The sequence below is a fragment of the Notolepis coatsorum genome (assembly GCF_963971535.1).
Source record: "Notolepis coatsorum genome assembly, chromosome: 13".
NCBI lineage: Eukaryota > Metazoa > Chordata > Actinopteri > Aulopiformes > Paralepididae > Notolepis > Notolepis coatsorum.
The window spans coordinates 60,469,084-60,486,496 of record NC_140177.1 but is presented as its reverse complement, the minus strand read 5'-3'; the positions used below and the strand labels follow the sequence as shown (position 1 = coordinate 60,486,496).

General features: G+C 42.1%; 1 protein-coding gene across 1 annotated transcript in view; it reads right to left on the bottom strand.

The window, feature by feature from the left end:
* Window positions 1–16,895, bottom strand: part of LOC311239370 (A-type potassium channel modulatory protein DPP6-like) — a gene marked incomplete at both ends in the record, with an annotated part of 214,473 nt that extends 197,578 nt beyond the window's left edge. Inside the window, one exon of the mRNA XM_084327677.1 lies at window positions 16,704–16,895. Within this exon, the coding sequence (XP_084183803.1) occupies window positions 16,704–16,895 (192 nt within the window). The remainder of the gene's footprint in view (window positions 1–16,703) is intronic.
* Between the last annotated feature and the right edge of the window lie 518 nt (window positions 16,896–17,413).

Genomic DNA, 17,413 nt, shown 5'->3' with positions numbered 1-17,413 from the left:
GTGTTGTTGACAGGTCCAAGAGAAAAGAGGGGGGGGGGGGGGGGTTAGTGGCAGGGGATGATCGATGGCGTGTCAACAGAGCGTTGAGGGGCGCGGTGGGGGGATGGAGGGTCTGCTGAGGTACCCCCTGGGATGGGGCAGCAAAAGCAGATCAATGCTCGGTGACATGACTGTGTCCACAGCACCAATGCCCTAAAGAGAAAATAAGGCTAGTTATCCACGAGCCTCCTCCAGGGAGAAGCAGCCATAAGAAATTAGCTGTTTTATTAGGGCTGACCCCTCTTAGTCCATGAGTCGATTAATTGACCGAGACCTTGTTAGTTCATTAGGTGATTTTTTTTTTAACCCGTTGTGGCAGATATCACCCCCGTCTCATGGATATGTGAAGGACGGGAGGTACTACTGCCACGGCAGGAGTAGAAGCAATCAGGTAGCTGATTAGTACTGATAGAACACACCTGTGCATCATTAGATCACCCACATCCCACACGCACATACACCAGACACACACACTACAAAGTCAAATACACTGTATTGTATTGAGAGCGAGATTGTTTGTGTACAGAGGTTTGCGAGGTGAGAGGTAGTGAGAGGAGAGGTGAAGGCGAGAAGGTGTTCATTGTGTACTGGACCCTAGACTGGCTGAGAAAACCCCTTGTGTACTGACCCTGGACCGGACGACTACTCTGAGTATTGAACAATCCTTTTTCTGTACGAGAGCCTGTTTTGTGTTTTGGACATCGCACGACCATCCTATTTGCCCATCGGACTATATTATGCCTGTATTCAATAAATATTCGTATTGATTGATATTGCACTTGTGTGGACATTTGAATTTGTTTGTTTTTGAACCGTGATGAGTCTAAACACCACCAGGCTCGTCACACCGTGTTGAATGAGTTATCTCTCATCTCTGGTAAGCACTAGATCTAAAGAGGCCGTGATTGCATGTGGAAAAACACAATTTTACAGGTTTGTCTATTAAATCAACAAATTGATTAGTCCATCCAAAATCCATGACTTTTAGTGGACTAAGAATGTCTTCAGTCGAGGACAGCCCCTATGTCCTATTGAATCTTTGGTACGGAGAAGAAGACGGGTGCTCGGCGATGGCCAGAACTGAGGGCTCTACATTAGGCATGTAAGACCTGCGTCATCTCCAGATGGCAATCAGAGCCACCGGCAAGCAACAACGTGTGTTCAGAGGGATTACAGCCTCACCCTCTCCACCTTTGCAACCATGGCAACACAGAGCAGGAGGTCCTGCTGAGAATACCATGTTGTCCCGAATCCAGAGGGGAGAAACCGTGTGGTCTCACTCTGCCTGCTTTTCGACAGCCAGAGCAACACATGTTGAGCGGACAGTAATGTGCGCTCGACATCTCTCAGAACCCACTCCTCTAGCAACTGTTGTGATTGGAGGATCAGGTCAATTCACATTTTATGACTTTGCATGGTGCTGTGCTATGAACCTGTTCCAAGGCACTGTGTGCATGTTTGTATGTATGAGATCATTAATGCTAAAGAAGGAATAAGGAGATGGTCCTCATGGGCGGCTAGGTGGTGTAGTGGGCAAGGCACTCGCCACCAGTGTGGAGACGCTAGGATTCGCTTGTTCGAATCCAGCTCTCCACATTGTTTTCAGTTTAGCTGGTCGTCCGCAGTAATACACATTGGCCATATTACGGGGAGGGAAAACTGAAGGGTGGGGATCGAACGTTGTGAACAAGCGACTCCTACAAGTCGGTTGGTGTGCCTGCGCAGTAGAATCAGGAAGTGTCGGGGGCAGCGTGAGCCTCCCACGCGTTACTCCTCGACACTGAGAGATCGAGCTGCGCAGGTGAAAAGATGCGACTGCTGTTACCTCAAGTACCGGAGGGGACTTGTGCTATGTATGACTTAGTCCACATTGCAGCCGGCTTGTGGGAGGCAAGAAACAGCGTTCGTGACAGGGGAGGGTTGAATTGGATGATACGAAATTGGGATGGGAGAAAATATAGAAAAATGGGAGAAAAAGTGGATCAAAAAAAAGGAGATGGTCCTCATTAGCCATGTTGTTAACAGCAACAGTATCTTATTGTTTTTTTTTTTTTTTTTTTTTTTTGGTCTTTTTCCCCCTCCATTTTCCTCCGATTTTCTCCCATCCCAATGTTAGTCGTATGCCAATTCCCAGTCCCTTCCTGGTCGCTGCGCTTTACCCCCCACAGTCAGATCATTTGGGAGAGTGGAGGCTACCACGTGCTTCCTCCGACACACGTCCAGCCAATCACCGCTTCTTTTCACCTGGCAGCGCGGATTCTCATTGAGAGGGCGTAGCGTGTGGGAGGACCACACTATCCCCCTCACGTCCAATCCGCGCTTAGCAGGCGCCCCGACCGAACTGTAGGAGTTGCTGTTTTACAACGACCCGGACCCACCCCGCCAGCTTCTCCCACCCTCTGATACAGCCAATTGTATCAGTGCAGACGGCCAGCCAAGCTGGTGACAACCCCGGAGCTGTGAGCTGGATTCGAACAGGCGAACCAAGCTCACAGCTCCGGGGCTGGTGACGAACGCAATCTCCGCTCGACCACCTAACCGCCTTAACAGTATCTTATTGTATCGTATCTTATACTGAGATAGGAGATTCTTTCTTATTATTGCAAAAAACATTAATGAATTATCTTAGTGTCTGTCTACAATCAGTCAATCTAAGTGTATTTTTCTTTTCAAACATGTTGAAAAATGCTGATCCTATTACTGTTCAATAAAAGGATCCCGCAGCGCATCAACAACCTCAACACAGGCAGTCCAGTGGAGTCTAAGGAGAATGCAGCCATTATTCTTACTGTTACTAAAAGGATGGAGTCCTAGCCCTATTTGCTGCTTACCAATGATGATGTTGATCGGTAGGAGTCCTTTCTCAGCACAATCCATGCTGTTCCTCATATTGGCTCCGGCTAGTTAGCCACAAACCAATGCAAAGTCAATGGGGTCACGCCCCTGTCTCTACAAGCTGACTGAGGCTCTCTGAAATTGATTTTGTGTGCAATGTGGAATACATTTCAGCGAGCCTCAGTCAGCGTGTGCAGACAGGAGCGTGACTCCATTGACATTGCGTTGGTTTGGGGCCAACTAGCCAGAGCCGGTATGAGGAACAGCATGGATTGTGTCGTTTATTAAGTAAGAAATATGGCTAGGAAATAAGGCTAGGGTTCCAACTATCCCTTTAACAAACACACTACAGTAATGAGATTACTAGGGAAAAGCACAGTGTATGTCTTTTACTTCTGGTGCAGATGGATTCATGTTTCAATGCAGTCTGACTTGACTCTGGTGAAGAACGCAGTCAGCGTCCAGTCGTTAAATAAATTATGTGAACAATTATGTGATAAAACACGTAAACTCTCCCTGTGCTCCAGTGATCTGACAACTGTGTTTGTTAAAGTAACTTTAAAGTGGTAATCCGGCAAGATCCTCATGTTTGTTTGTTTGGCGACATCTATTGGTGATAAGTGATCACTGAAGATTCCATGCTAAATACTGAGTCTTCTATTCATTCCAAACAAACTGTTGTTGCTGCTAGTGACATAAAATGCATCACTTCCTGTGTGCCAGATGATTTTTTTCCAGGAATGTCCTACCAGTCACCAGTGTTTAGAACAACAAATATAAATCATGAACTGGGTCTGTAGGTAGATTGTGTTATATCAATTGTATTGTGTTATATCAATTGGCAATAGAGTGGCAAAATAGATTTATATTTATTTATATGAACATTTTCAAGATTATTACTTTAACAGATTACAGTTACTTTTTTGTAATAAGATTACTGTAATTGCGCTGCATGTAATCCATTACTCCACACTGTACTACAGACCACATCTCTGCACCATTAATGCCTGCACACACGCATCATTAGTTTGATTTTCACCAGGGATGCACGTGTAGAGACCACTCTGCCGATACCGACGGTGAGTCCTCCTAAACCCATCTCAAACCTAAACCTATCTTTACCTATCTCAAACCCTTCTCAATCCTCCAATCACAATTGTTGCCTCCCTCGACAAAAGCAATTATGTGTGCTTTGATTTCTGTCATGGATCTTGGTTTTTAGTCAATCTCACAGACCGATACCCTGTTTTACCCTGTTTTAGCCTGATATCAGACCCATATCTATACCCTGTTTTAGCTGATATATCCTATATTAGTATCGGTATTGGAGCATCCCTAAATGACCCATCTCAAATCCCACCCTCTTTTCTCAATCCTCCAATCACAACTGTTGCTTCCCTTGGACAAAAGCAGCAGTTGTGATTGGAGGATCAAGAAAAGAGGTCAATTTGAACAGTTGCGGTAGTAATAAATATGGACTGCTCCTCTTAAGCTGTGTCTGATTGGTTTAGCTCCGCTCTGGACCCTGAAAAGCATCCAATAGACTAAGCTGGAACACTAGAGTAACGCCTGGGGAGTGGGCCAGACTGGCCAAATCTGGAGCATGTTTCCCTAGTAAGTACAAGTACAGTAAAATGAATTTGAAGACAGTTCTTGTGTGGCGTGTGTGTGTGTGTGTGTGTGTGTGTGTGTGTGTGTGTGTGTGTGTGTGTGTGTGTGTGTGTGTGTGTGTGTGTGTGTGTGTGTGTGTGTGGAGCTGGACAGCAGGTGTATTTTGTGATGGACAGATGGAGCACAGAGAGTCAGCCCAGGGACATTATTATCTAGGGTGAGTTATCATCCCTTTCAAACACCCACACCACAGCAAGGTAAAGAAAATGACGTGAAGGAGATGAATGCATGCAATAAAAAATGCCATTGTGAAAAAAAGCAAATGTTTGTGTCAAATTGAGTTTTTCCCTGACTCATGGTTGTTGTAAATGCTTTTATAAGCAGGGAGGGCTAAGGAGATGGGCTCTGTTGTTCAAAGCCATGAAATTTGCAATTTATTTCCAAAGGTAGATTTAGAAAACACATTTAACTAAATAAATACAAAATATAACATGCCCATAATTTCCTTTTTTAAATATTAAAAAGAAAAATGTGTCAATTCCCAGAGTCAGACCCAACGCAAACCCGCTGGTCCATACCGTATCTTTACCAGCGGTCTCCTACAAGGGGGGGGAGATAGCTCAATTCACCTGTCTCTGTTATAAGGGCACTCATGTGGTGAAAGCTACTATAAGTGAATTTAACACATGAGTAGTCCCCATTGGGGGCATTGGAACAAAAACAATACCAGGCCATATGGTGAGACTCCCAGCAAATGTCCTCTCTGCAGTCTAAAGAGGAGAAAAACATACAAATCTCGTAATGGCATATCAGATTAAAGCGGCCTAGTGGGACATTATCTCATATTCTCTATTGAAGAATAATAGCCCATTACGGTTCAGTATGGATTTACAGGCTGTATAATCATAATCGGTTAGATTATATAAAGTGGAAAATGGTGTGATAAAATCCATTGTTATCATGACACAAAGCCTATTGAATTCAACACGAAAAAATAGGAGATTAAAATGTCTTTAGTCCTTTGAGTTTTTTTTTTTTTTTCTCAAACGTGTCCTCCTAATTCTATCTTGGAATTCAGTTTGGAAAACAGTTTCAGTGGAATGGTGTTGCTAGGGAACAGCTTAAACTAGAGTTCTGATTTCCTGTTGGATTTGTTGCCGTGTTTGGTAATAATATCAACAACTGACAATAATTCAGATGTAGTCCACTGTAGAATTCTGGTTTATGTTTGTTTTTTTTGTCGTCAAGTTGAAATTGTCTATGTCTTTCAATGGCCATTCATGTGTGTGTGTGTGTGTGTGTGTGTGTGTGTGTGTGTGTGTGTGTGTGTGTGTGTGTGTGTGTGTGTGTGTGTGTGTGTGTGTGTGTGTGTGTGTGTGTGAAATCATCATCATTTGAATGTTTCATTCTCACAATTCTAATAAACTGACTGACTGACATTGTTGAAACACGCATGCATGAGTGTCATGGCCTCATGCATGACAATATAAGACCATCATGGATGGATCATGGATGACTTAGAGATAAGAAATCATTTGATTTATTAAATATTACTCCACAAGAAAAAGACTGGCCTGTTAATCCAACCATCAAACCACATAAGATTACAAATTAAATGATCTTTCTGGACGAAGTGGCTTAACATTAGTGGACAGATTATCTAGATTGTTGTGAATTGAACTGATGGTGTTGGACTTGGAAGGGCCAAAAAAAAATTATAAAAAATAAAAAGGCATACCACACATGATATCTGTAAGGTGTTCTTGGAGAGTGGATCCCTGGATCACTAGGATCTCTGGATTTCAGTGGCAAATATGTGAGTCATAACAGTGGAAAGAGTCATTATGTCATTATATCTGACCATGAGGAAAGAAGAGGGGGGGGGCAACAGGATCCCAAAAGTCCCATTAACACTTTCAGCGCCATAAGCTGTCCCCATCTCTGCCGCTTCAAGGTCATCTTAAAATGGTCATTTTCGCAGTGTTTGCAGAGCTGTGTGTGTTCTGTATTATAGCTGTGGAGACAATGGTGTGGCTCATTTGACAGACACTACTTGTAGTAGTCCAACATGGAAAAAATTGTTTGTTTCTACACACTGTAGTTTGTAGTTTATTACACGCTAAACAATGCGCATTTCCAAGAGAATCCAGTATTTTTACATAGATCGCGAGATAAAACGTGTTATGTGCAATAAACCCAAACCGTTCTGGTTGATCCCCTGAAACCCCAAATACTCCCAAATCAAAAGGTATATACCATGTACACATGTACCTTCACAAGATCATCAAGGGGGGTGGGTCGTTTTAACTCAAAATCGTGTTTGTCAAGCATGTTTTACGTCGGGTAAAACACAAAACTGTGATAGTTAGAAAAACATGTTTCAGGTTCGGTAAAATAGACATAGGATATACCTTACCTTAGCCAGAAGGTATTCCAAAAAGTATAATTCCAAGTGATCGCATCGCCATCGTGATTACCAGTGTATATGTCTATACACGTTTCGATGGGAAATACGCCTCTGCAAAGGAATTTTGCGGCGATCGATGTGACTCTCTGTTCAAGCAGGAGGAGCCCTTACCAAAAAAAATTTAAAAAAGGAAAACATGTATCCACGCCAAGCCATTCCAGTTCAAAGGTAGGCGATACTGCCACCTAGTGATATTCGATCGGCATTGCAATTCCAACGTAGGGAAACGAGCCAGGGACGGCTAGAATGATACGGATGATGATTTAGAACGGGGATCAGAGGAAAAAGATCAAAGGATCTAAAAACGAGTTTACTCGTTATTGGCGCTCAACGCTTGTCAGCCAATAACGAGTTTACTCGTGATTGGCGCTGAATGGTTAAGAACCATTTACTGTAAGACGCAAGGTTTCTTGAGGAGGGTCAGTTTCCCAAGACTGTCAGAGAAAAAAGACAACAGCCAAAAGACCTATTGATGGGAAACTGGCAATAGATATAACACCACAACCTACTAATGACCTCTGCAAGGAACTCCCTTGGGACAACACGTCTGGGAGAGGCACTGTAAAATCACATGAGAAGTCACATGTAAGCAAACCCAACTCAACCTATTCGTTTGTCATTAGATATCCGCCCCCAAATGCGTCCCCTTGCAAACTCCTGTCACCTTCCATTGTCATGCGGTGAGACTGAATAATGCGGGTGTTTAGATTTCTCCGCTGTTGGCTCTGCACCCAGGAAAAGTCTACACAAGCCAGCTCTCAAAGGAATCCCTAGCCACAGGTCACTACGCTTAAAATGTCACCCTATTTCAGGCACCCGCACTGCAATGATTAATTAAGGATCCTTTATTGACTTTATTGGCCTTGCCATTAGCAGAGAAGGATAATGAGAACTAGAGAGAACTATGGCTGATAGCTCCCCAGGTGACAGCTCCCCAGGTGACACAAACTCTGCCTCAAAATACTGATGCTAATGTCACCGGTTGACAGAACATTTTCTTGTGTTTTTGTTGTTTTTCTAACTAAGACTGTGAGTGGCCATTTGTGTCCAGGTTGAGGCCTGACTGAGAACATGACATTGAACCTCGATTGCAATGAGAGGCAGCTGGACTATGTAATTGGAGTAATTGGGGCACGGTAGCAGGCCATATTGTTTGTGTGCTATTTGTTATTATGTTTCCGTGTCTGCCCCTTTCCTCTCCTTCTTCTCTCCAGTATTATTATAGGAAGATGATGACATCACAGGCATAAGCCTTGGAAATAAAACCAGGAAGATGAGATATGGACATCTTGTCTCTTCACATCATCTGCAACGTTCTTTCAAGCCTTTACAGTGCCAATCCAGCCTTCTCCAACCCAACCACTTGGCTTGGGAATCAACTCCACCATATCCTTCCAAGTTAGGTAGCGTTCCTTTCTGCTTGCATATTGGTGTTGGATATTGAACTGTGAATGAATGGGCCACTCATTCAGTTCTCCCTCGACAGATTGACCTAAATCCCCTGCATGACTGAAGAAGATTGGTTCCGGATGCAGAATTGAGCACCGTTTTCTTTCTGTGCACACCCTCAGTCCGTCAGTATTGTGAGCCAAAAATTATCCCCTTTTCTTGTAGCTTGTCTCCCTGATGTTTGTACCTTCCCTTCTCCCTCACCTTTGTTGTTTTAGTGATAGCCAGCCTAATTTTAGCATTCCCCTCTGTGTGTCCCCTTGTTCCCCTTTTTGGTAGCGTGTTGGAGCACCCACGGCACCCCGTTAGTTTGGTTGCTTCTCCCTCTAACTAATAATTCCCTCTAACCCCAGGCAGCCTACTAAGTGTAGACTATTGTTTTTTATATTATGAACGTACAATGATTGGATGTGTTATGAGTAGGGCTGAACGATTAATCGATTTTAAATCGAAATCGCGATTTGGAATAACGCAATTATCAAATAATATATATATTTTGTTTTTCGCAAATAATTTTTTTACATTTTATTTTTTTAACCAGGAAGTCCCACTGAGATACAAGATCGGTTTGGGAGAGGGAGGTAAGGGGTTTTAGATTGTGCGTTGTGAAGTTTAGACTTCAGAGAGGGAGAGTAAAGTACAGAAAAAAAGGTACCGTTGGGTACCGGTATCGATTCCCAGGTAAAAAGAAACATTTTCAGGCTCAGTGTCCCGAAAAGACCCATGCGTAGGCCAGATGCAAGCCGCATTTTACAATAAACCTCTGTGGGGCTGCTTAAAAAATATAATAATTATAATCGCAATCGCAATATCTGTCAGAAAAATCGCAATTAGATTATTTCCCAAAATCGTGCAGCCCTAGTTATGAGCCTAGCTCGCTGTGTAGCATTAGCCTAGCTCGCATTAGCCTAGCCCAGGGGTCAGTAACCTTTACTATCAAAAGAGCCACCCCCCCCCCCACACACAAAATAAAATACATCTGGAGCCGCAAAACCTATTTAGTATTTACCTTTAAAATTAAGATAACAGTGTATAACGCTTTACATATAGTTATCCCCAAGCATACCCCACATTTAGCATAAAACGCCTGACAATTGCATACCCAAAGTAATTTGCGATTTATTATACTTATAGCACACAGTTTGTTGCATTCATGAAATTATAAAACAAAAAGATAATTGTTGACATTTTATTGCTGTTTTTAACTGTTATAACAAAGGAAAACCTTAAACTCTTATGAAGAGGAGAAAAAAGACTGGCATGTGTAGACCTACTTTTAAATAAAACACAGAAGAGGAGAAAAAACACTGGCGTCTGTAGACCTACTTTGAAATAAAACCCTGAACTATACAGGTATATTTGAGTCCTTCCCTTATTTGTGGAACATTTATCAAATAAAAAGTAGTCTACTTTGAAAAAAGACTACCATGTGTAGACCTACTTTGAAATAAAACACATAAGAGGAGAAACAACACTGGCATCTGTAAACCTACTTTGAAATAAAACCCAGAACTATGCAGGTATATTTGAGTCCTTCCCTTATTTGTGGAAAATGTATTAAAAGAAATAAATAAAAAACGTGTTGTTCGCAAATTTCTCACCACATACTGTATCAGGCATCGTTAGTCGTGAAAACAAATTAATCTGTCCACGCTGAATTAAACCCCCTATTTTCCTCTGACTTTCCTTTTTTTGGATTTATCCATGGTTAGCTTACTCAAGATTAGCCACCTGCAGATGGCAGGGAGAGGCACGGGTCTGACCGACGTATATTTTAGTTGACAAAATATTTTTTCATTTCAGTGTCACAGTATGACCTCGATCTCCAAAATAAGAGGTGTAAAAAAAAGTAACAGGGAGCCACAGCAGAGCCGGAGCCGCGGGTTGCCGACCCCTGGCCTAGCCTTATACAAGTGTGGCCTACTGTGTGTTGGTAGCGTGCTGAGTGGAATAGCTAGTGTTTGCACTGAGTGTTCCACTTTGTGGAGTTCTGGCTGGCGTAAACAACAACGTCACACCAGTACTAACATTTACATTTACATTTAGTCATTTAGCGGACGCTTTTATCCAAAGCGACTTACAAGTTCTGAATGACAAGTCATCAGGAATGGGTACAACTCTATCAGCTGAGTAACAATGTTCATCTAACTAACCTTAGTTACTAACCCACGCTGCCCAAGTAGTGAGTGCGATTTGCTAGGTAAGCCAGGGTCTTGCCCTTTACCTGCACTACTGCTGCCTCTCCACCAGAGGGAACCCCCTACACACACGGGCCGATTGACTGTTGTCACCAAGCCTCTGAAGGGACATTTTCATTTTGTTGTATGATTCCTAAATAAAGGTTTGCATTCTTGCCTTCCACTCGACCTGTGATACTAACACACACACACACACACACACACACAGCAAGTGTTAATCACACACACATCTTAAAAGACCCCGAAATAATGAGTGCATTCATAAAAAAAATAAAAATGTATGAACTATGCATGGATTCCAGTGTTGCCGATTATGTTTTTCCTTAAAGATGCAGCAGGTCGTTTTGAGAAGAAAAAACTCACCCATGGAACAAGGCTCCTCGGAGGCTAAAGGCAATTTCATGCTTCAGCACTGCTCAGAATGGTATCACGATTAAAGGTGACCTTAAGGTGAGCGGTACCAACTATGTATGCTACAGGAAGCGGAGGACTTCCTCTTTCTAAAAAATGAACCCCCCCTGCATATTTAAATGATATTTCAAAGTTTACTACCAATGGAAATATCTAATATGGCAGATACCAGCTTCATAGGGAATTGATTAATTAAGTGTATTGTGCAATGGTGTATCGGTGTCTGTGTCATAGATAGTGGCCAGACTTCACCACTTGATTCTCTTTGTGACAAACATAAATAATTCAGATGACATGCAGTGTTGATCGCACGGTAGCTTTGTTGTTACCAGCTAAATAGAACAGGCCTTGAGAAATTTACCTGTCTCATTATGTCATTAAATGTAACCCATAAACTGTAAACCTGCCCCCTCATAGTCGATTAATCGATTGGTTTGGTGTTAGTCGACCAAAAATATGTTATGCCAATTCAGATTTAATGTTTTTTTTCCATACTGAATGAGTTATTTCCTGGAAGATTATAAGAACGTTTCTGGTAAGTATGAGATTTAAAGAGGTGCTTTTGCATTATTGCACATGGTAAACTCAAATTGTATAGATTTGTCGATTTTAAATCAACTAATCGATTAGTCAACAAAGTCCTTGACTATTAGTCAACTAAGACTTTCTTTAGTTGATGGCAGCCCTAGAAAAACGCCATGCTTTCATCAACCATCCATACTTGCTCTACATTAGGGTTTCTGAACAGGGGTGGTATGTTCAGAAAGTGTTGGGGTCGCTGGGTGCAGAGTTGTTGAAAAAGGGGCGACAATACAGACAACAACGTGACTGCAATGCCACTTTAAAATCCCACTTCATTACCTTTTGTAATGTTTAATGTATACACACTTGATAGTAAAAAGTAAAATTTGTACAAAGCTGAATCCAAGAAAAAAGATAATAATAATGAAGATTGTATTGGGTCCCATTATTAGAAACCTTAATTTGACACAACACTGACAGGCTTAATTGACCCAACAAAATTAGCCAAATAGAAACAGTAATGGCTGAGAATTCCATAGATACAGAAAATAATCATAATTGAGAGCCGAAAATGTAATTCCCATTTGGTGTAGGGGGTTGAGGGGGGCGTTATGGAACACGGACGTCAGATAGGGGGGTGTTGACCCAAACAATTTTGAGAACCACATGTCGGCTAGGCCCACACAATATTGTGCAAAAGTCTAAATATGCCTGAGCTTTAAAGATGGGTTAGCTTAAAGTAGGGATGCACTGATCTGACTTTTTCAGTCCCGATACCGATACCTGGCTTTGGGTATCAGTCGATACTGAGTACCGATCCACACTTTGATGAACATTGTTACTCAGCTGATAGAGTTGTGCCCTTCCTGATGACTTGTCGTACAGAACTTGTAAGTCGCTTTGGATAAAAGCGTCCGCTAAATGACTAAATGTAAATGTAAATACCCATTGTTCAATTAATAAACTATGCCTCACTGTGTGGAAGAGACTGGGATCATTCTTTTGTGCAAGGCAACATCAGGCTTGACTTAAAACATTACTTTCCTAACTTAGTGAAACTAAATCTAACAAATTAACACATAGATATAAATGTACTGAATTGTTATTTATTATTGTATTATTATTATATTATATATATATATATAAAAAAATAAAAAAAAGTATTATTATTATACTTATTTTTTTTTTACCAATACCCGATCCAGCTATTTTAGTGATATCGGGGCCGATATCCGATATCAATATCGGAGCATCCCTAGCTTAAAGGACAGGTTCCCTTTTTTCTTTTTTTACCCAGGCCCTATTTATTTTTATTTAACCTTTATTTATCGAGGCAAGCAATTAAGAACAAATTCTTATATACAAAAGCAGCCTATAAACGTTGTCTGGCACGATATTGACTACTACAGGCCATAAATTCACTCATCACTTTAGTAATGAGAAGCTTTCCCCTCACCAGGCTCCAATACACTCTAATGGGCCAAGAGTTTTAGCCTTCAAAAACCATAACAGGAACCAAAACAGGAAGCTCACAGTATAATCACATGTCTCTTGATATGTTCTACTGAGGACATGGTTGCAAACCTACATCATATCAAACATTCTAATGATAGTAATATAGGCCTTGTGCTATCTAAGTGTAGTGAGCTGTGGTGTTCCACAAGGAAGCATACCAGGATCGCTACTGTTCCTAATTTATGACATGTCATCAGCTTGAGTTGTGACTGCAACTTGTTCCTGTTCACGGACGACTCAGCCCTGCTGGTCTCTGACAGGGACAAGTTACAGGTTGAAAAAGCCCTCAGCTCAGAACTTGGCAGAATCTGCACCTGGCTCGCTGATAACAAACTATCATTACACCTGGGTAAAACAGAGTACATTCTCTTTGGATCAAATAACAAACTCAGCAAGGCCAACGGTTTCTCTGTTACAGTGGGTGACAATATTGTCACAAGGAAAGATGAAATTACATACCTGGGTTCCATCCTAAAGGCAAATTTTCCCTGTGACAAAATGGCAACCAATGTAATCAAAAAAGTCAACCAACTAACTAGATTCTTGTACCGGATCTCCTCTCTGGTAAACAAGAATACCCTGAAGAGTCTAACAGGAGGAGCACTCATTCAAGGGTACTATGACTATGATTTCACCTCATGGTACCAAAGCACCTCAAAGGCACTAAAAACAAGATTACAAACATCACAAAACAAACTGGTCAGACTACTGCTTGACCTTACTCCTAAAACCCACCCCACCCCTGCCCATTTTGACAAGCTAGGATGGCTTAGAGTGGACGACAGAGTACAGCAACTTGCAATGGGCCTGGTCTACAAGATACACTACACCACTAAGGTACATGTCGAAATACTTCCCAAAGGTCAGTGAATACCACGACCACAACACCAGAGGGAGTTCCACAAATCAAGTTCAACCCAGATTCGGCTCAAACAAGGGACTAAACACGTTTCACAATTATGCCACAACAATGTGGAACGCCCTACCCACAGCTGTAAAAGAATCCCTACCTACCCACCTTCAAAACCGCTCTCAAAAATCATCTACGGGAGGTTGCAATTCGAAACTGGCCCTGGTAAATGTCCAAACCCCCCCGCCCCCCATGTACAGTTTCCTCCCCCTCAAATGTATATATTAATATTCTCTTTTAGAAACTCTGTCTGTAAATAAACAGTACTGTATATTTGTATATCTTGTATGTCATAAATAAAGGCCCTGTGTCTTATAAATGGCCTTTTCCAGTGTTTAGATAGATAGATACTTTATTAATCCCCTTGGGGAAATTCACGAGATCCTCCCTCACTCAACTAAGCCATTCTGATTTGACTGTTTTGCTGACGTGAGTAGCCTAAGGCACTGGTTGTAGTCACCGCCCACAATCAACAATTCGCTCAACAACAGAGCGAGTGGAATTACTTCCTCAAACGGGTTGACGTGCGCGGGTGCCGACAGAGACAGCAGAGAACGAGCAAGCGAGAGAGAGAGAGAGAGAGAGAGAGAGAGAGATAGAGAGGGAGAGAGAGAGAGGGACACGAGCATTTACACACAACCTCCAGCCCCCGTGCGGGAGTGTGTGTAAATGTGTGTGCGCGAGCGGGGATGGAGCTTCTCCACTCGCATATCACTGGCTAAATATCGTTGCGCGCGCCCGTATTACGATCCATGCAATAATATTCACAGGGGTATATATTGTCATTTGAAACAAGTTACCAATGCATTGTCCCGTGGGATTATGCCCCCCCCCCGCGGCGAAATTAATCAGTATCCCCCTCAATCTCTCTATATCTCTCACTTTCTGCTAGTGCAGACTGTGGGTGACTGTCACTCAAAACGCTTATGGGTGGAGCCCAGCCCAAAACAGCTTGAAATCTTGAAGTGGAAAAATGCTGCTTCAGAGTACTTGATTAGAAATACAAAACCATGAATTTTTTTGAAAAAATACTTTACAGATGTGTTCCATAGACTCGCAGGAATTGTGTAAAGTTGCCCAAATAGTGAAAGGAATAGCAAAACATGTCCCCTTTAATAAAGTTTTCAATCAATCAATCAATCTGCAATCTGTTAATAAAGTTTTCAATCAAGCAATCAATCAATCATTCAATCAATCAATCAAAGCATGTTAAATTATTTGAAAATGGGGGACCCTGAAGTAAACAAGACGAAAGTCTTGTTTAAGGGGATGCAGACCAGAGAAAGACTTGTCTTGTTTACATCAGGGTCTCCCATTTTCAATTAATTTAACATGCTATTGTGCAAAAGTATGCCTGATTATCATTACTATTACTACTACTATCATTATGTTTCTATAAAGATAGGTTTACTATCATATGAAGATATGACTTGCTATGAGGGTTGTCCTCAATTGAAGAACTTCTTACAGTAGTTGACAAAATCATAGGATTTTGTCCACTAATTGATTAGCCTAGTTGATTCATTTAACTGACAAATCAGTGAAATTGTGCTTCAGGCATACTATCATGCAGACGGGTCTCTTCTTGCTTACCAGAGAGGTGCCTATCATTTTCAGCAAATAACACATTCAATGGGGGGGGGGGGGGGGGCATAAAAAACGACTAGCACTAATAAAATAAGTCTTGACTAAGACCAATTTATTGACTAATGGACTAAGAGCGGGCAGCCCTACTTGTTAATCTCTATGCACAATATGATTTTAATGTTGTGTAAATTATTGCCTCACTGGTATCCAGTTAAAATATTTTTGGAATTGGTAAGGCCACCATTTCCTGAACTGTATGTTTCCAGGACAAGATGTGTAGGGGTACTTTCAAGTTAAAGCAACAAGTCTACAAAGTGCAGCACTGACAATAATATTGGTCACAGATCATCCACAGCATCAAACTGGACCACAGTGGAGGGAAACGTCAGCAGCAGAGAACAGTGATTTCAGCACCAAGGACAGCACCAGTGGCTCAGTCTGCAGGAGGCATTTAGAAATAGACCCAACGTTGTCTCAATGAAAACAATATTCAGAAGGATAGCCGGTGAACAGACTATGATGCACAATTCTAAATTAAATTATCTTTTGGCACCCGGCTCAGTCATTGTAAATGGATGACTCTGTCAGTAATAACCAGTTCTGGTTAGATGCCAACTTATTTTCGTTGTAAAATACATGCGCTGTATACGATGACAATACATTTTAATCTAATCGAATCTAATCGAATCACAAAGGCAGAGCAATGTCGGATGACATTAGCTGACTTTGATCACGTAAGCATATCAGACAAAATACAAGCCACAGACATATCAAACTTTACCTGTGGCGGTATATAGGACATGTAGGACATTTTGCGTTTGATTTTTGATGGGTGCTGAAAAAAGCACGATAGACCACTTTAACTTTCAATGCCCGCATATTAGCCTAACGGCAAGTACACAACCCAAGGCAACTTAGCGGAGAAGAAATGCAAAGCAACCTTTCAAAACTTTGTTGGGCAGCCTATGCAATTGAACCAAATGCAATTTTGTCCGTGAATGCTACGTTTTTCTGCTCATGGTATACCAAACTATTCATATTATACCCTAAATGCAAGCTGTGTTTTCCAAAGAAACAAATGCAGTGTACGTGTGTGTACAAGAGAGAGAGAGAGAAGTCGGGTTGTCATGACAAATAAAGGGCACGATAGGCGTCTTACATGCTCATCCTCCCGTGCGCTCTTCTTGCGGTACTGGACATGGGGTCGGCCATCGGCGAGGGGCTGGGTCTTCTTGCCTGCGTTCTCCTCGTCGGCAACCTGTCCGCCAAGAAGGTGGCTGGCCTCAGGTGGGTGCGGGAAGGAATTGTTCGTATTAATCTTCCCGGTGAATCTCTGATACAGCGAAGCCATAAGTCCACTCCGACCAAAGCACTACAGCATGTCAAGAGACGATTTTCTGTGCGCTTCGGACTCGGAGAGAGAGCCGATGGCGGACGGCCAATTTCCCCTCCGGAATAAAGCAGAGAGAAAAATTTAATCACTTAGTAAATACGCATTTACGAGTAAATAAAACAAAACAAAATCCTCACCCGGTGAATTGAAAAACAGGAAGCTAAACCCCTCGGGTCGATATGATTTGTCCGGGTGCACAGTAAACCGGTAGGCTAAAGGTGTCAATAGTTCTTCTGTTATGTATTCACAGCACGTTGTCTCCCCCCCCTCCTCAGTTTCCTAATGCCTCCTCACGGCGAGATAAGGGCAGATGCTGTGAGTTTCCAATCAGATATTTGATCCTCCAGACTCTCGATAATTGTCCACCAACAACAGAACAAAAGATTATCTTTCAACAATGTCAGCTCTGCCTTTGGTGGCTGGTTGTAGTGTGTGTGGAGAGAGTGAAGGGCGCAGAGAGCCGGCGGCACCCTCCG